The 20,286-nt window shown below is 45.8% G+C and overlaps 1 protein-coding gene across 1 annotated transcript in view; it reads left to right on the top strand.

The window, feature by feature from the left end:
- Positions 1 to 20,286, top strand: part of Cntnap5 (contactin associated protein like 5) — a 930,940-nt gene that overhangs the window by 456,210 nt on the left and 454,444 nt on the right. The window contains exon 8 of the mRNA XM_004626336.2: positions 2,588 to 2,852. Coding sequence (XP_004626393.1) covers positions 2,588 to 2,852 — 265 coding nt within the window. The remainder of the gene's footprint in view (positions 1 to 2,587; positions 2,853 to 20,286) is intronic.

Below are 20,286 nucleotides of genomic sequence, written 5' to 3'. Positions count from 1 at the left end.
CATGCAGAGAGCTTAAGAAGAAGGCTTGGACTAGATGAATTTTATATTTTATTTATTTTTAGTTTCATTTATGTATTTGGTGCAGGATGTCACTATGCATCTTGGACTGATAGTGAACCTCCTGTTTTCAGCCTTTCAAGCGCTGGGACTACATGCTGGTGCTGCTACTCCTGGACTCTATCACCAGCTCCGTGTGCCCCAGGGGCAGGGCCAGTACTTCATGTGGGACTGTGGATCGAACCCTGGTCCCTGTGCTAGCCAAATCAGGCACTTAGTCCACTGAGTATCTCGCTCTAAATTTTATATTTTACATAACTGATACAGGTTTAAAACCTCATATGCTTTTGCCTTATCTTCCTTATGATGTGTCAACTGTCACTCCTTCTACAGCTTCAGATCTGAAGAACACCTTATTACAGGAAACGATACAGATCTCAGGATGCAAAACGGGGAGAGAAGTCACTGCTGTCACCTCCCTGCAGAGCATTTGTGCTTTTGCTTTTCGCTTCTTCCAAAGGACAGCCCCATCACAATTAGGGCTTCATCAGTGGGGAACTTTCCTTCTTGATAGAAAATTTACCAAAAAATTCCACCCCTGAGAGTTCAGTTAGCTAGGAGGTAAAGTGCAGCAACGTGTATCCTTTTAAACCTGGCATCATGGCCTTGGAGCTGAGGAGGTAGCTATAGGGAGGGGGATTAAGCACAGGAGGCTTCCAACTCAGACAAACACGGACTCTCGCCCCGGTCACTGCTAACGAGTCCTATGGGATTCCTTATTTACTCTTGCTGAGCCCAGTTTGTGCACCTTTCAAATGGACAGTATGATACAGCGCAGCACCCTGTGCAGTATTTACAAGGTATGCACATACGTGCTCAGCTCACTGTCTGGCAGGGTGAAGCACGGTAAACTGTGGGCTGTTTTTTTTTTTTATGCATTTTAAAGTATTATTCTTTGACCCATTAATTAACTTCTAGTGATCCACTCTAAAGGGAAGAAAACATCTAAGTAGCTCTAATGAATGATCCATGCAAACATATGCTCGTAGCAACATGATTAATGAGTGAATCTTTAGTAGAGCAGGAGCTCTGGTGGGAGTCTGTATAATAGTCGTGTGTTTTTAGGAACACAACACTATCATAAATAAATACGGTTGGAACCTAGGGAAAGGGGTTTTGGATCTAATTTTCTCTAGGACTTGCACATATTCTGCACTGGGATGTAACTCTGCCTCTTAGCCAGCTGAGTGGAATTACATTCAGGCTGCTAGTCAAGCCAGCAAGCTTTCCTGTGCCTATCTGCGTAAGTGGGGAATGGGCCCACCAATGAGCTACACCAGCATGCGTGAAAGTCTGTTTTGTGACTTCAAAAAGAAACCTTTACAGGCAACGTGGCTTGTGTGTGGCTGTTGGTGTGAACTTCAGTAAGCTCACTGCAGCCTTGTGAAAGAGAATGTTTGCTGCCTAGAAAAGACAGAGATGGAAAAGGAGCCATTGTTGGTTGCACAATTTGTAGTACACACCCCACAGAGCTTTCATAATACAACACCAATCCGGCACTAGTGCAGGACTCCAGACTTTCTCCTTCCACCTGCCTGGAATCAATCCCAGCATGCGGCTCAGTGGATGGAGCTCACAGATCCATTTCTCTTGTTCCCCATAGATTTTTAGTATTGAGACTTACTCTGTCATCCTCAACAAAATTTGGACCTAGTCTTCCTCGACTTATGCACAGAAAAATCTATTCAGTGTTCTTCCTGGTTCTGTTCTAGACATCCCGGCATTCCCCACATTTGGCCCTCCCACCCCTCCCACGCTGTGTTCTGCCAATGTTCTTATTAAACTGGCCTCGACCACTGCCATGCCACAGCATCTCTGTCTGCGTAACACCCGTGGAGCCAGCATCACAGGGCTGTCCAACTCTGCTTCCGCTTGCCTTTCCCCACAGCCTTCGGGGCTCTTCTCAACCCCGCCCACTGTGTAGAACGCCAAGCTCCCTGTCACCTTCCACCAATACCACTACACCTTTCTCCCCAAGATTTTGCACACAGCGTGCATTGGTGTGACAATGTCACCCTGCTCACCCTCACTCCTTTACGATCTTTTTCTGCCCCAGCTTCTCCTCCATGTGAAAACACGCTGTCTAATGGGCTCTTTGAGCAGCTCATATATGAGTTACAGACTCTTACATAGCACTCCACACCATACCGAAGCTTTTCTGTGTGTGTCTCTTTAAAGCTACCCCAGAACTTGACACTTGGTTGCCTTGGTGTGTGAATTTATGCAGTGAGTGAATGTAGTCATTTTCATGTTTTGGGTTCCCTAGAAAATGTTGCTGCTTCTGTCCCTCTCCCTTCCTAAAGGCTCAGATGGCCCTCTTTAGAGATATCCTAATGACCCTTACATCTGGAGCAGAGAACATTCTAGCTCTTGTACCTGGCCAAAGCTCACATAGTGTTTTTTTAAGATCCTGCAACTGAATGTGGAATGATCCTGAAATTAAGGTCAGCTCCAGGTGGTTGTTTATATCAGCTGTCAGACTGCAGAATAAAAAATGGCTTTTATATGTTTGATTTTTATTGTTTTCCAGGGCAATGTCACATTTTCCTGCTCTGAACCACAAATTGTTCCCATCACATTTGTCAACTCCAGCAGCAGTTATTTGCTGCTGCCCGGCACCCCCCAAATTGATGGGCTCTCTGTGAGCTTCCAGTTTCGGACCTGGAACAAGGACGGTCTGCTTCTGTCCACAGAGCTGTCGGAGGGCTTGGGGGCCCTGCTGCTGAGCCTGGAAGGCGGAGTCCTGAGGCTTGTGATCCGGAAAATGGCAGAACGTGCGGCCGAGATCCTCACAGGTACCATCTGCCGACTCCTCTGAGCCCGTTTCTCTTTATCCTTTCATTTTCCTTTGGGGAACTTTCTTACTCATTCAAGCAACCAAAGTTGAAATTCTAAACAAGCAAACGGACAGACATATAGTACAACTCCCAGAGATGTAGGATGGCCCAGGATTGGCAAAAAAACTCCCAGTCTGAGGAGCCAGCATTCCCTCCTAATGAGGAAGAAAACAGTATCAGTGAGTTCAGAAAGGTCCTCTAATGGCTGTGTTGCTCAGCAGTGTCACACTCAGTGCAGTAGAGCCTGCCTAGGGATGCTCAGTAGGTCCTACCTGCAGGCAGTGAGGGTCCACTGTGCCGCTCATCAGGCTCTCGCAAGGGAGGGGCTCATTTCTACTTTAGATGAGAAAATTAAGAGTTGGGTTAATAGCATCTAAATAATGTGCTACAAGATGATGTAACTGATATTCTGTTTGGACACTGTCTGGCTTCCAAGTCTCTATTTTCCTTTAAAACATATCATCACAGAATTTGTACTTGCCCCAATTTCTGTTTCTAGTCTAAAAACTAGTGAACTTTTAAAATGAGTTTTAAGGGCCAGTGAGATAGATCCATAGACCAACTGCCTGCTTAGGCAAGCGCAGGGACCGGGGTTCGATCCCAAGCACCACATGCTGTGCTGGCCCTCACTTCATGTGCTTTGAGCCCCCCACATAGACCAGGCATGGTGATGAACACCTGTAATCGCAGTGCTGGGGAGGCTGAAAACAAGAGGATCACTATGAGTCCGAGCTGCGAAATGAGACCCTGTACCAAATAAAATAATGTAACTGAAATAAAATGAAATCGGTGTTAAAAGTGCTTTTGAGGTACTGTGTAAAGGCTAGTACCTATGGCACCTAGCTGTGCCATGTTGCTGTAAAGGGTCCCCAAGTAGCTAAAGTCTCACAAGTCTGAGCACGGAATGCGGTAGAGCCTGGACTTCAGTGCTAGGAAAGTGGCACAGACCTAGAGCTACGATGCTTCTCAGCTCCCGGGTCCCAGCAGGCTGCCCACTGGCAAGGAGGGTCCTCTCCCTCTGCTTCCTCCCAGATGCTCCTGTCCTGCAGGCAGCAGGCCTGCTTGGTTGACAAACACTCACTGTTGCCAGACAGATCACCAGCCAGGCCTTGGGAAGAGGTGCAAACCTACAGGGCCTCCCCTTGAATTTTCAGTCTGAACCAGATCCCCCTTTGCTATCCACGCTGGGGCCATACCCTTCAAACATTTCAGACACTTTTCTTTAATTATCAGGTCTTCCTTTCCCTATGGGTCCCTCAGGTTCATTATACAAGCACAGGAGAGATTAAGTTAAACATTAATTTAAACATAAATTAACAGTTGCGTTCTGATCAGGCTGTGGGCCAGTCTCAGAGGCCAATCATAGAATCAAAAGTCCTGAGACTACATCTGCTTCCTGTGCTCTGGCTAGGATGAACTCTGGAGCTTTGTCTCCTACGTCTACTGGAGCGTATTCATTAACAATTTCTGGGGAATACCGAAACTCAGTGGTTAAACAATACTTTTTCTGTATCAATTTCTGTGAGTCAGGAATCCAGAGCTGCCTCGGTTGTGGCTCAAGGTTTCTTAAGAGTGCAATCAAATTATTGATCAGCGAGCAAGGGGGAGACTTACCACAAGGGGGTGACTTCAGTGGAGGAAGTTGTGCTGGCAGTGGTTGTTGACAGGCCTGTTTATCCTGACGGGCTCACAGCAGACTGTCAGCAGACAGCAGAAATGAACGTGCAAGACAGAGTTACAATCTTCTTATAACCTTGGACTGAGAAATGGTGCCACTTTTGCTATATTCTATTCACTAGAAGCATGGAAATAAGGTGAGCCCATGTAAAAGTGGAGGGATTACACAGGGACACGAAGAGTAGGGCTATGAATCAGTGAGATGAGGTGAGGGATTGTCAGTCATAAGAGAGAGAGAGAGAGAGAGAGAGAGAGAGAGAGAGAGAGAGAGAGACAGACACAGACACAGACACAGGGAGATGGAGACACAGAGAGGCTGTACAAGACTGTGATGTCATTAAATGAGACAATGGATCACCGATACATTGTAGAGTGTCAACAAGCTGTTCACAAATCCCCCTTCCTTCTTTCCTGATGAGTCAGGGCCTACGGTTAGAAGGGGCTCATTCCACAAAGCCAAGAGAGCTAAGGATGAATTTGTAGAGTCAGAAGCGTTTTATAAAATTTACTAGATTTCAGTAATGGGAATGAGTTACTCAGAATTATAATATTTTTCATGTTCACAGTTATGAAAGTCAAACCTCAATCCTTATTTGGAGAAGAAAAATGTGAGCTGGCACCAGGCTGCTTCTCTCTAGTCGGTGAAATGTTTGAGTACAGAGACTTGTAGGCCTCAGGTCAAAAATGCAGTTTTAATGTAGTACAGGCCCTAGTGATGGGTTGCTCTGAAGAATTCAGGTGCCGCCTGTGTTATTAAGCACATGTCAGGCCATTAAAACGCCTTTATGACTGAAAGGGAGGCTGCTGGAAGCTGCCACTTTGCTACACAGGCAAGGGGACAGTCATCAGCTAGTAGACCTGTCTCTCAAATATTGAAACAAGTAAAGGGAAATTTTTAAAATGTGCTGCCTGAGTTCCAGAAGTGAGCCTCAGAAAACTCTTACATAATTCGTGCCCTGGGGAAGCTTTTTCTGCATTTTGACACATCTGAGTTTCTTAATTTGTACTTCCAGTGGATCAAGATTTTGTGTTTTCTGGCATTTTCTGCCATGAAGGGAGGGAACAGCATCAGAAAGAATCAGTTTTGTCTTCCTTTCCAATTTTAAAGAAGCTTGTTTTGAAACGATCTGAGATCTCATAGGCTTTAAGAAAGACGAAACTCCCATATGAACCATAAAAAATAATAGCGGTTACCCGGGTCACTTGTGAGGGCCAGCCGGGCTCCCCGTGACATGTGTGCGACACAGAGCCGAACAGAGCAGCGCATTCGGGCCGCGTCTCGGAGAATGCACACGTTCAGAGCCTGACTGCGAACCGGCCCAGGCGTCCGCAGTGTTGTTGCTCGGAAAGCCCACGTTACTTCCTGGGGAGGGACAGCAGGAGGAGTGCAGAGCGCGCAGCCTGGGCGAGCCTCTCGGAAGCGCTGATCGGGTTGTCGAATTAGGGCTGAGGAAGAGACTTGCAAAAATATACCTCCTCAAAATAGAAAGCAGCTACATCCAGCTCTTCTAGGGGATGAATTTCAGGAAAATAAAGGACAATGGTGTAGTCTTCCACTTGTGTATTTGCGTGTTTTCTAGTTTTGCCTTTTCACATTTTATTTATTTATTTTTTTGTGGAACTGGGGATTGAACTGAGGCCCTTGCGCTTGCCAGGCCCTTTTCACATTTTAAAAGTCTCGCACGTATGTAAGGAAAGACCAAGGCCTCTGTTTTACATCAAGTGACGCTGAAGTGGAGCTAACACCCAAGGCCTGGTCTCTGCTGGCCAGGGCCTGCACCAGGTCCTTACTGCACTGCCCTCAGAGCAGGCTCTGTAGGGACGCGTGCAGTGGGCTGGTGCCCTGCACCCACGGTGAGGGAGCTGGAGAGCCACAGATACACGAAGGGAATCCTGATGCACCCGCTGAAGGCCTTTCCTGTGAATCCCAACTCACGCTCTTCACTCTGTGTCCTGTGGCCATCCAGTTCCATTCTTCCTCAGCGCCTAGCCATACGGAGAGGGGCCCTGCTGGAGATGACCGTGACCACTGTGCAGACAAATGTGAAGCCAGCTATCTACTAAGGCGCTGAGCTGTTCAGCATCTACCACTGGGCCTTTCCAAATCTTTTACCTGGTAGCCTCAGTCTTGGGTGAGGTAGAAAGTGTACAAGGTGGGGAGTTCATTGTGTTTATGGACCGCTGTGCCCTTCTGCTAAGGATGCTGTCTAATGTAAAATAAATGTTGCATATTTATGCATTAACATATGCAAATATTTTCTTATATGCACAGTGTGTGGTTTTATCATATTTTTGATTTTGATATGGATTCTGCCCAAGGATTATTGTCTCATCTGAGATAGGGGTTAGTCCTCCTGGATGGCCCGATGCCTGTCTCTGTAGGGCTTGGTGCGCTTCCAGGACTCAGCCCAGCCGCTCGGCCGTTGCCATTCTGGCTGCCTCCTGCACCTCATCTCAGGTTCCAATCCTGGCGCTGCAGCAGAATAGAGAATTCTTTTAAGGAATCTTGCTCTGCACTGAAACTTATCATTTGCCCTTTCAGGAATTGGAAGCTTAATTTTTTTTGGGGGGGCAGAGGGACAAGGTCTTATGAAATAATTCAGACTGGCTTGAACTTACTATGTAAGCCAGACTAGCCTCAGATTCACAGCAATCCTCATGCCTCAGCCTAACAAGTGTTGAGGTTGCAGGCATGTCCCATTATTTAGGTGAACAATAAATGAGATATTTGAAAAGCAATTGGACTTCTTGCTTTATGCATTTCAAACTCAAAATCTCTCTCACAATGGTCATGTGATCCTAGGGATCCTCTGTAATGTATGTAACGTATTAAGGTTCTTAAAATGTGAAGAACAGAGATCTGAATCACTAAGCAAGAAGGACAGATTTAAAGATGACAGGGCCCATCAGCTTCAGTTACCTAGGAAAAGGATGGAAAAATAGTTGGAGCATTACACAAAATAGGATATTACCTAAAAAGAAAATGAGTACTCCCATAATTATTTTGAAAGTTATTTGACATTTCCTTTCATTTTTTTCTGATGGGATGAAGCAAAGCAGAAAGAATATGGAAAAGAAATTGTGGGCCTTCAGCCTAATTTTATTTTTATTATAATGCTTCTCTAAATGTTACCTCCTCACTAAAGATAGAATCTGAATATGAAGCTAAGTTGCAGAACACGAGTAAGCCTTGTTGCCCTGGACATCACGGCCCTTCTGCTAAATAGAGGGCTGGTGGGGAATCACTCAAGCCACCTCAGCTCATCCCATTAGGTTCTTGAAGGAAAACTGTAGGTGAACCTGATTCTCCATTTTCATGGAAATCACCAAACCAATGGTTTTGTAATCTCTCTGTCTCTGTCTCTGTCTCTGTCTCTGTCTCTGTCTCTGTCTCTCTCTCTCTCTCTCTCTCTCTCTCTCTCTCTCTCTCTCTCTCTTCCTTTCTCCCTCTCTCCCTCTCTCTCCTTTTTTTCAAAGTAAGGTAAGTGGACTTGGTTGGATAAACCCAAGTTCAAGTCCTCTACAGTTCATACCTCCCAAGTGCTAAATTTCTTGCATATCTTTGTGGATGTTATGGGTTAAGTACAATTTATCCTGTAAAGACTCCTGCAGGGAAAGCTTGATCTTGGATGTGGCACTGTTCAGAGGTGGGACAGGAGAAGTGATCTGACCAAAAAGTGCTCACCCTATCAATGGATTAATCTACTCCTGGGCTCATTGGCTCAGTGGGCTGTTGGGAGGTGGGGCCTCCTTAGCAGAGGAATTTGTTAATAACCCTTTGAGAGACATTTCTCTTCTTGGGATTTTCCCGCTCCCTCTATTTCCTAGCTGCCAGGAGATGAAGAGCTCCTCGGCCATGCTGGAGCCAGCTAACCATGGACTGAAATTCTGAAACCATAAGCCAAAATAAACCTTTCTTTCTGTAGGAGGGGCTGTAAGGCCTTGTGTCCCAGCAAATGAAATCTGACCAATGCAGTGGAATAGGATATAAAATGGTCCCTTGACACTATTACTTTTGTAATAGTGAAATGCCTTTATGTCCCAGAAGTCTTATGATATGTGGCTCCCAGTGATTGTGGGGAATTCAAAGCACTTGAATACTCTGTGCATGTGTGTGTGTGTGTGTGTGTGTGTGTGTGCACCCCTGTCTGTGGGTCCACATTGGGAGAGGAGGTGTCAGAATATGTAGGATCTTTTAACTGTTTACAGTGGAAATTTAAAGGTACTAAAGACATGTATCACAGAGAGAAAATAAGACAAGGACGTGGTAAGGGTAGTTGGACATGGTACAAATGATCCCATATAGGACACTTTATGTGTGTTTGCCACCTCAGAAACAAAAGGCAGCAGCAAGGTTCAAGGGCAGACAGACCCGCCTTGAATCTTAATAGACTCTTCACCTCGAACTGCCCAATTGCACATTGTGTTTCCTCAGTATCATTCGAAACACCAAATCCAGACTGGGATTCTTTGGGATTAAGCGTGTCAGTCTACACCTCACAGGCCTGAGTTTAACTGAGATACCAAATACACATTGAAATGATATTGCAATATGTAAGAAAGAAGAGAAAGGATCCAGATGGAGATAACATTCTGGCATTTGGCACAGTGGACTGAAGAGCTAGGAAGACTGAGGCGAAAGGCGGTCATGGCGTCAGCAAAGGATTTATGAACAAAATCAGTTGTGTTTTGCAAAATATCACGAATCAGCCAGGTGTCACCAAAAAAGATTTGTTCGTTTGTTTGTTTATTATAGTTGAGGCAAATGACACATTAGAGAGACAAGTCAGCCCAAAGCGTTCAATTACTAAGAGCTTATCACATGTCCCTAACTTCATAATTTTTCAGTATTCCATAATATATCAAATATGTCTACTTAGAGAGAAAGTGTTTCAAAAACAATGAATCTGTTTATTGATCATTGATTTTATATTCTTGCTAGATTGTTATGACCCTTTTGCTTTTCCTGGAGCATAAGATGTTGACACAACTGGGGACCAGAAGCTGTAACAGTGTACAGTTGATCGCTATTTCACGCTGGATCTCTTTAGATTAAACACGTCCCCCATAGCTAGGATCAGGATCACCTTGTTTATCTTTTAGGTTTCATCTCAATTCCTAGTTTCCGAAGGAACCTTTCCCAAGCAGGCCAGACACCCTTTCTGCTCTTTCGGTTGTTCTTTCACAATTAGCCTATATTAGTTTACAAAGGTTATTATAACAAATTGCCAGTGTCAACATGACTTTATATGACCAAAGTTTATTTTCTCCATGCGGCGGGCTAGCGATCCAGGATGCTGATGTGCCAGAGCTGCTTCCTTCCCAGGCTGGTCCCTTCGCTTGTTAGCGGCCTTCTACCTGCTGTGTCCTCACATGCCCTTCCTCCGGTGTGGGACTTGATTCCAGAATCCTCTTCTCACAAGGATATGAGGTTTATTGAACTTCATGTTACTTTAATAACTTTTCCAGTGTCCTGTCTCTATATACGGCCACATTTGGGCTCTAGGATGTTAAAGATTCAATATGGAAATCTTGTTGAATTCCTCTTCTGCTAATTATATGTGCACAGAACTGGGTTCACAGTGCCCATCTCGCTCAAGAATGTAAATGTCATTGGAACAAAAGCACCAACTGCCTGGCCTCCCTTTATGTGTCGAAAGACTAATACCTTGCTTACCATTGGTCCTCCACAACTTTTTGTCAAACATAAACATATTGTCTGAATAAATGAACTAAGGAACTGTTGTCCCAAATATTCTGAAAGGTAGAATCTTAACAATAACAGAGAGTTAGTAGTGATTTTCAACAAATTTACAGGCGAGCAATTAATACCCCAGAAGATATACATCCTTGGAATGAGGGAATCAAACAGGCTTAGGAGAATGCTTAATTAAATATAGAACAGAAGAGCTCATTGAGGTGGGAAAGTGATCCAGAGAGCTGCATCATGGAGGGGGGTCCCCACTCTGATACCCCCGGGCTGCCAGATGGTTACGGGGCACAACCCTGCAATTAAGAGCTGCTCTTCAAATCTTGCTCTTTTTTTTGTATAAGACATGTGTAACTGTCCACCATCTGCACATGAAGCAAACATGGCAGGTCTGTGAACTTCATCCTCTGCTTCAATTAAGTCATCATTAATGACTGTTTAGCTAAGACAATGTTAATGAGAAAATAATCCCGTTAGCAAGGGCAAGTAAACAGATATCCTTGGAGACCTGACTGTCATACCAAGCTGTCTGTTTGAGTGCAGAGTTTGAGTTTCAGAAGATAGAAAGACGTGGAAGCATTTTCTTTTGTGAGAAGCTGAAGTGAAATTGCCCTGATCTCAAGAAATGAAGGAAGCCATGGATATAGCTCAGTGGCACAAGTGCCTGCCTGCCAAGTGCGAGATCCTGAGTTCAATTTCCAATACAATTTCCAGTAGAAGTAGTGATCTCTGGTGCATGTGCAGCGTCTTCAGGCGTGGGTGATGACAATGGGAAATTTCATTTCCCAACACACTCTTGGCTGCCTACCTTGAACTTGAAAGAACTGAAGGAGATGGATTTCTCCTACGACAGCAAACAACCTACTATTCAAACCTGGTATCACTTTCCCTGTAATTTCATAGCTTCCACGTTGACAATTATCTCATATAGATTGCTTGGCTTCCCTTTAATTCTGTAAGCTTTTGAAGCATGCGTCCTAGACTGGTGCTGCGATCCAGGCTCACATGCAGGCTGCTCACTGGCAGCCCATGTGCACTGCTGAAAGGAACCCTGCGCAGTACTGACTTTTCCGTGAAGCCAGGAACACACTCAGGAAGCACAGGCCAGAGGAGCGAGGTGGGTGAGAACATAAGGATTCTTGTGGTGAGACAGCATAGCTCTGTTCTGTAGAGCGAATAGAAGTTGACCAAACAGAGAGGGAAAGGGTGCTCTATGCAGAGCAGTGAAACAGGAAGAGAAGACAAGACTTCTGAGACTCCAGAGAGACTTAGGATGCTGGTGACACAGAGGAAAAGGAGGAAAAAGAAAAAAGAAAGCAGGATTTTGCGGGCACCAGGCTCTAGGCTGCCTCAGAAAGGGGATATGGAGATATCTCCCTGGAGGTGAACGTGATTCTTAGCTTAGAGATAGCACAATGGTCTATGACTGCACTAGCAGAACACTGTCATGATCCACCTTAAATGTGTTGATCAGATCAGAGTAAAAGACAGATGTGTGTGTCCTCCCCCTATATGCGGCCCAGGAGTTTCTGAGGTCCAGGTTACCTCGCGATACGATCCATGCTTTAACAGCTAGGGAAACTTTAGCCTGTGATCTAGGGGCTGTGCACAGGAGAGGGTCTTGCTGCTGCTGCCACTTGGCCATGGCAGTTGGCTGGCCTGCGGCTCCATCAGTCAGTGAGCATTTGAGAGGGCAGGATGCTGCCTTGTTGATTCTGTGGAAGACACCGAAACACGGTTCAGACTCTGAACCCGAGGAACGTGTCATCCCACTGGGGTGAGGAGACTTGCATAGACAAATTCTTAATTATTACTACAAGGTAGTGAATAGGGTGACCTAAATGAGCAGGTCAGACAGTGGATATGACAGCATATTAGAAGGAGAAATTGCTATGGACTGGTCTACTCACGGAAAGCCTGTTGCATCAATTTCCTGACTTGGCTTATTCACTGACTCATTCAATCAATCAATCAATCAATCACCCCTTTTTATGTGCTCTGTGTTATGCTAACTGAGACTGAAGGAAAATCAGAGTCTGCACTCTCTGTTCATGCACTTTAGGAGACGACATATTAGGACAAACCTGGACCTAAGATGACAGGACGTGAGTGTGGATACTAGTGGAACAAAAAGGGGCAAGCAGGAGCGGGAGCGGGGTGGGACTGGAAATGCAGAGAGCTGCACTGTTCGCCTGGAGCCAGTGTGTCACTGCACCAGGTGGAGTAGAGGACGTGCGCTGGGATCAAGGAAAATAAGATGGAGAGGGCAGGTAGAGACTCGGGTACGAAAGGAGGAGGCTGTCAATACAGGCAGGTGCTGTCATCCCTTGTTTCCACAGTCTGCCTCACTTGTGTGTCCCATGAGGTCAGTAGTCTTGCACTGTAGAGAGTTCAGGCTAGCCAGGCGCCACATCCCAGGAAGGGGCAGCAAGACAGGCAGGATGGGTGTCTGCTGCGCTGCTGCAGCAGGCTTCGCTCCCAGAGACACGGGACACGAGACTCGTCTTTCTAGGCCTCAACCCCTCTCATGCTGGCGCTGGCTCAGTGGGTCAGTGGCCAGGTGGGGGCGGAGCCTGACCAGGTGGAGCTCTGCCTGCTGCACAGTTTTTGCGCTTTGTCTCTTGTGAGTGATGACACACTAATATATGACACCCTGGTCGGGTACAGTCGTGGTCACAGAGCCAGGCTAGAACTGCACACACGTATTTAGAAATAGTGCCGTGTTGCCTGTCTTTGTTCTGAGAAGGCCCTCACTGCCCTCCTTTTGCAAGGGCCCTGCCACACTCTAAGGAGTAGGATAAAAGCAGAAGAGGTCATCTGATAGAAAGTGTGAACTCAGCCAGCAATGTATCAGGGATGCTTAGTACAGCTTGATCATCTCTGGAAAAAACGGTATCCAAGAAAACTGTAGTTCAGGTGCTAAATTGTAGCATTATGGTTCTAGTAATTGTAGCATGCTCTTTTACAGTGTGACTGACATTTCAGGACTGCTTTATTCAATTATTTATATTTCCTCTCCTTTGTTCTCAAAAAACTGAAGCTACCTTTGAGCTGTTAAGTGAAGGCAAAGTTGGCAGGATGTGGGAAAGCAATTGGGTTTTCTGGGGATGATGAAGCTGAAACTTCTAAGCCAAGGCAGTCAATTCTCTTTTGTTTCCACAGATGAGGAAATGCATTTAAAGAGATTAAGAAATCTATCTAAATTCATAGAAATTATAAGCAGCAAGGTCTTGAGCCAGGACTAACAGGTGGATGAGGGCGTTGAGGAGATGCTTAATGGATTATTTCAAAGCCTGCAAGCAGAGCCTTCAGCGCTCAGGCCGCAGCTCTTACCCATTTCTGCAGTTGGAAGGCATGACTAAGATAGAAGCCTGGGCCAGCTTTTGGGTGCAGAGGACCATGAGCAAGCTGCAGCACAGATTACGGTGTTGCATATCTTTTTTCACTAAAATGAGATGAAAACTCAAGAGCAAAGATGGATTTGTTAAAAACTTGGCTTCAGAAAGAAAGGGGTCAAGGAGCCAGCTCAGAAACACGCACCACAGCTCCTCAGGCTAAGAGCATCCCTTAACTCAGTCGGTCTCCTCTGTGGAGGAAGAACTGTGCATCCACTCACCCACTCCACCTGCCATAGTCCTCCTCGGAGGACTGTTGGCTGCATCTGGGGACAGTATTGCTGTGGGAATGGGGCTTTTCCTGGCCTCTGAGGATGATCTATATCCACACAGGAGGAACACCACAGGGCATCCCAGCCCAACAAAGAGTCATTCAGAAACCCAGCACACAGGCCGGGGAGATAGCTTGGTGGTCTAAGCACCTGCCTGGCAAGCTCAAGGACCTGGGATTGATCCCTGGTACGGCATACATTGCCAGCTCCACACTGAGCTAGCCACCAAAACCAGGAGTGGTGGCGCACACCTGTAATCCCAGCACTAGGGAGAATGAAACAGGAGGCTCAGAATGAGACTGAGATGCACAGTGAGACTCTGTACCAAGTAAGTAAAAGATTAAAAGAAAAAACATTACCCAGCACCAGTCCACAGAAAACCTCCCTTTTCCTCCAAACTTGGGGTGTGTAAAAAAGGACTTAGGCTTTCATGGCCTTCTGTAACTTCTCTGAGTTTCAGTTTCATGAAAACTGTACTATAAATTTGCTGTAAAGGTTTCTTAGTACCATACAAACTATTTTTGAAAACATATTTTCTCAAATTGCCTTTATATTTTATCTTTAAAATGCAAAATAATAATCAGTTGGAATCCTAATGACAGTCTTACTTCAGTATCTAGAAAAATAAAAACTATAATCTTACTTTAATTCGTTTTAGAAGTTACATAGTCAACAGAAGACATGTCCAAAGCTTAAAGTTAGAATTATTAAAATCAAAGTTGCAGATTAGGAATGGAAATTGGTACAGACACTTTGGAAACAGTCTTACAATTTTGCCAATGCTTGGACATGGAATTGTCACATGACCTCCTAGATTAGAGAGAAGGGAAACTCTATCTCCACACTGATGTAGGTACACAGTTGTGTACAACAGCATCATTCCCAATAGGCCAACGTGAAAGCCACCTACATCTCTAGCAATAGTGAATGGACAAAGAACATGAGCATATCTATTCTATGGTGTGTTATTCACCCATAAAAATGTACTGGTGAATGCTACGTGGATGAATCTTAAAACATCCTAAGCCAAGCAGTCACAAAACATCATTGTTTCCTTATGAGCAGGCAAACTCACAGGAGTAGCAGGTCGAACAGTGGTTGAGTAGAACTGTGGTTGTAGAGATGGAAACAGACCATGGTAGATTTTAGGGATGACAAAATATTTTAAAATTGATTACTGTGATTGTCACATAGACTAGAATAAATTAAAACTCACTGATTTGTGCATGGTAAGTAAATAAATATATGGTACATATCTTGATAAAACTTAGAAAATGAAAAGAAATACAAAGTCAAAATCAACAGCAGAAAATCAGAGGTCTCCATATCTCAGAGTGGTCCCAGGACAGGGGATGGCGTTGCAGTCTGAGGGTAGAAAGAACTTCGGCAGGGCATCGGACGCCTCCTCTCTCAGCAGCAGTGTGAACCTGGACAAACACTCAGATCTTCTGAGCTACTGTCTGTATTTAAGACGACAGACTTTTCCTTGGAGACTAGGATGATAATTAGAAACAACTGATTTCAAGTTCCTGGCACGTCCTAGGCATTTGATACTGTTACTGTGTATTCTTAGCACTTTTTATAATAGGCCTTGTTTCAAGCATTCATTTGCAAGTATGGAGACTGCCCTTTTGTCTGCCCTTCCTCACAGGGAAAGCCCTGCGAGTGGTGGGCGACTCCTCACTTGGCATAGGGAAGCTTGTCTGTTTTGCTGTGTGAAATGCACTGTACGGAAGCTCTGTGCAGAATATGGTGACTTGGGGGGGCAGCCAGGGCAGCCAGGAAAGGACAGAGACTTGTCCTGTGTTGTACATCCACTGAAATCATTTCTTAGATTTCTTTTATTTTAGCAATTTCAAATATTTAGATGTTCTTTGTAGCAACTTCAGTAATTCCAGTGTTCACCAGAAAAGACACAAAAATAACCCAGAACCCTGTCATTCCATGTCACGTGACTGCTTTCTGGGTGAGAGACCCACAACACACACTCGTTGGCCCACCGTTTGCACTGCAGGATGTCTGAGGCATTCTTGGACGTCATTATTTTTCACAAATACACTACATCCCATACCATGAGCATAGTGCATTCATTCAGCTGTCTTGCTCTTTCTGGAAATCTGACAGTTTTCAATTTTTGTTACTGTAAATAGTGGTACCATAAAGTATCTTTACCATATAGCTTGGTCTCAGGTTTCGTTATTTAGGGTTAATTCTTTACAGCAAAATATCATGAGAAATGAAACATGACATATATTGGATTTTTTTCTAACTGAGAGAGAATGTACAAATGTCTGCAGTCCAGTGTAGTGTGCGAAATCGCCTGTTTTCCTCTGTATCACTAATGTTATGGAATGTAATCGCTTTCCCACTCCTCAAAAGGCAGATCACTGCCATTCCTGTAAGGGAAGAAGATGAACCAGGGAACAGCTTGGCACATTTATGAACTGTAACTTGGAGCTGACACGGGGCTTTCAGAAAGGAAGGCCCAAAGACCTGGAGGAAAATGTTTTTATGCTTCAGTTGGGTGAAGAATTTACAGGGATGTAGAAATGTGACGGGGCGAAAGCCTGTTACCATTGTAGGACCTAATTGCAGCAGACTAAGGCCAGAGTGTCTGTTCGGATTCTTCTCAGATGCTGCACAGCCAGCTTTCTGCTCAAGTGTCAGTCAGGGCCCACTGGAGTGAGGGGCTCTGAAGGGTGAGGGAGAGCTTCCTTTGTACCCTTGGGGGCTTGTTTTAGGAAAGAAAGTGTTCTTGTTTCTAAGTCCCTCCTGGAGCAAGAGGGATTCTGGTTTTTTATGCTTCTGTGGGTGAGAGGATGGTTGGAGGGCAGAAGGCATTCAGAGAAGCTTTCTTTGGGGATCCCCCATTTTGGGGGGCATTTTGTTCTGAGCCCAAAGCAGGATAATCAGTCTTTATTCTTTGCAGTCTGGGAGATGGACGCAAACATCCTTTTAAACTTCAGAGATTTATGCTTATGACTATCCAAATTTCATCCAGAATCCAGATCTAATTGTTTAAGCCTTGGACCCCAAATTGTGTGTGCTTAGTGCCCCAGGATAGCCCCGAACCTCCCACCCCAGAGGCACTACCCATCCAGGTGCACCTTACCTCAGGCATATTCCTTTCCTACTTTCCTCACTGAAATACTCTCTTTTTCAATGCGATATATCTTGAGAAGGTTCGGAAGGAAAACAGCCTGATAAATGGATTCTCCCTAATCTGTGAATAACTAATAGCACTCCAACCTGTACTTTTTAATGAGTCTTCTTAATAATCAAGGCTTGGAGAATCTCTAGGGGTGCAATTTTGGGTCTATTAAGAGAATGAAGTGAGAAAAAAGTACCCAAGTAGAATGGTACGATTTTTAGAGGGGAACAGCCTGTTTCACCTGCCCTGGAATCGATTCCAGATTCATCTCCCTTCACTAGCTAACGGTTCTTTGCTAGCTGATTCCCTTTGCCTTCTAATATCACTAATGGAGAAGTATTCCACTCAGCTGTATGCTTGTGTCTCCAGGGCACCTTGGAGCCTCCTAATTCCTGGGGTAACCACCACCAGACATCTGCCTTAACTTCATGTGATGCTATGGGACCTGTATTTTCAAAATAATCTCTGGCTATTCCTGCATGTAAAAGTGTTGTTTTACCACTGCCTACTTCCTCAAAGAGCTGAGCCTTTCACATAGACTCCAGCTGTAGGGAATGTGGAGCTCGTAGGCAAAGCATGATTTCAAAGGAAAAACAGACCAAAAAAGCAAAAACCAAAACAAAACCACAGAAAATGAATGAAAAAGCCCAACTCAGAGACCTCTCAATAAGTAATACCCTTGAAGGGAGATAGGAAAGGATGGAGACAGGGCCAGAAACAAGAGGAGAGCTTAGACTGCTGCTGTCCTAATGCCCACTGAGTAGGCGTCTTGTCTCAGGCCAGCTTCACCTGTACATGACTGGATGCTGGGCCTCCGATAACAGACCCCTCCTCGTAACTTTCTTGCTGTCTCCTGTGCCTAGCAGGGCACGTGTCCTTCAGGGACCATTTAGGCCCTATATGTTGAACTAATCACTCACTCACCCTTCCAGCCTAAATAACCTATATCTTACTTTCAAATGTAATCTTATGTTTTATGCAGATATATTCAAATAAGTATGCAAATGAAATGTAAAAAAGACCTATAGTTGGGTATGCCCCCAAATGCTCCCAACATAAGTCAAATGTTCATCATTGAGCAACACCTGACAGAGGCTCTACCTCATTAGAGAGTCGCTGTGGCCAGGACCTAAATCTTGGCCCCTTCCTCAGACAGCTGCCTTTGGAAGAAAGTGGGGCCACCCGGCTAAGCAGCTTGTGGGGTCTCCTCTCCACCCCAAGCAGATGTTCAGGGCTGCAGCAAGCTGAAAGGTAACTGGCAGAAAAGGAGGCACACTCCTGCATCCAGGCTGCTCTGGCACATGGGGCATAGATGGCCTGCTGCGGCTACAGTGCCCACGCCTGTGCCCACATAACCCTTGGCAGCTTTTCCAGCCAGCTGCGCGTTCAGGACCATGAGCGCTGCGCCTTCCATCAGCCTGAGGCCTCTGCTCTGACTGGGAATGCCTCCGTCCTGCCAGGCCTCTCGGGCATGGCTCCCACGGGCTTTGCCAAAGCTGGCTTCTTTCCCCTCTTGAAACAGCTCGCAATCCATTTCAGATTCTCTTTTCTCAACTCTGCCGTAAGGGGGAGCCTCACCAGCTCTGCCTCTGGGCCTGACCGCTCTCCTCTCCTCCATCTGCTCAGCAGACAGACAGTGCTTGAACACGCGCCTTCCTCGGGTCCTTATGCTGAAGCCCCCCTCAGAGCCTCTCACGTAGCAACTCTGCTTTTAGTCCCAGGCTGCACGCTGGAGTTCCCCAACGAGCTGTGGGAAGACAGAGCGATGCGCAAGACCCTGACATTCAGATGGACCTGTTTTGCTCAAAGTGCTCTCTAGAATCTTCTGTCAAGGATTCTGCAGAGACCCCTTCGTGGCTGGGAGTGGGGCTCCTGGCCGGCTGCAGCCTCTTCCCTTCGGCCCTGCTTGCCCTTCCAGACCCTTGTTTCTCTGCACAGCACCTCCGCCTCCTCACTCTTGCTCTGTGAGTTACAAACTAGGGCACACCTTCAAAACTTGCCCTCTCTGGCGATCATTACTTTTGTGAGGCGTTCTTGGAATCCTTATATCGGAGCTGAAAGCGACAACAGGAAGACGGATGAAGATTGCAGCAGAGGTCTCGCTGAGTTCAGTCCTGCTCTCCGTGAGCCCCAAGCCACTGGAGCTTGTCACATGACTGGGGGTTCAAGCAGGCTCAGGAATGCGCATAACTAATTTGGTACAAACAAGCTGCTATTTACATCTTTCTAGCATTCCCCAAACTCTAAGCATCACTAGGTGGTAACCTCCCAGATAAAGGAACAAAGCCGGACTGGGCTCTGCCTCCAGGAGTCTGTTACCTTGTCTCCAGCTTATAGAGACTGAGTAGGGGCCAGTTTCCTTAGGCTCTGCTCTTTGTTCCTTCTCCCTGGGACAGTAAGCTTCTGAGTCACGTCACTACATCCCCACACGGAGTTAAACCCCTTTCACTTCTATCCACATTGTACTTTTTCACCCATAATCACAGCTTACGTTTCGATGATGATGATGATGATGATGATGATGATGATGATGATGATGCTGATACTTGGCTTACTTCTCTGTCACGTGAGCCTGAACTTGAAGACTGGTATCTTAATCCTTTTCACCTGTGTCTCACCTAGTGAACACTGCTCCCCCAGGATGAGGACCACATGTTGATATCCATACTCCTCCCTCCCAGGGACCCCTGAGCACTTCCTGTTCTGTGATTTGAGTTAGTTAACAGGAGCACGTGCTGCTGATCACCTGACCTGTTCTGCAGCCCCTCATGCATGAGCCTTCAGGGCCAGCAGTGCCCACTCCATGAGGTGATAACTAAGGCGAGGAGAAGGAAAGCCGCAAGACAGACGGCAGGGCACAGTCGTGACTGTCGCATGGGCAGCCCTGGCTCTCTGCTGCTGTTGCAGAAGTGTCTTTGTGTTCAGATTAGCTAATCAGCCTGTTTCCTTCCAGCAAGCACTTCACACCACCAGCCTGGAGCAGACAATACCTTCTCGGAGGAAGTAGTCCAGACCTCATGATCAGCTCCTGATGTGGTCTCCCCAGCCAGAGAGGTCAGCAGTGTAGTGTGCAGTCTGACAGAAGAAATCTGGGACAAAAGGAGAGGAAGAAATGAAAGGAAGTTCCCATACGTCAGCACCCCAAGAGCCTTCACACTGTCTAGCACTCTCCCTCCAGATAGCCTCC

Source organism: Octodon degus, unplaced genomic scaffold (assembly GCF_000260255.1).
Source record: "Octodon degus isolate 3935 unplaced genomic scaffold, OctDeg1.0 scaffold00014, whole genome shotgun sequence".
In the NCBI taxonomy this organism is placed as follows: domain Eukaryota; kingdom Metazoa; phylum Chordata; class Mammalia; order Rodentia; family Octodontidae; genus Octodon; species Octodon degus.
This window is presented reverse-complemented; position numbering and strand designations above follow the sequence as displayed.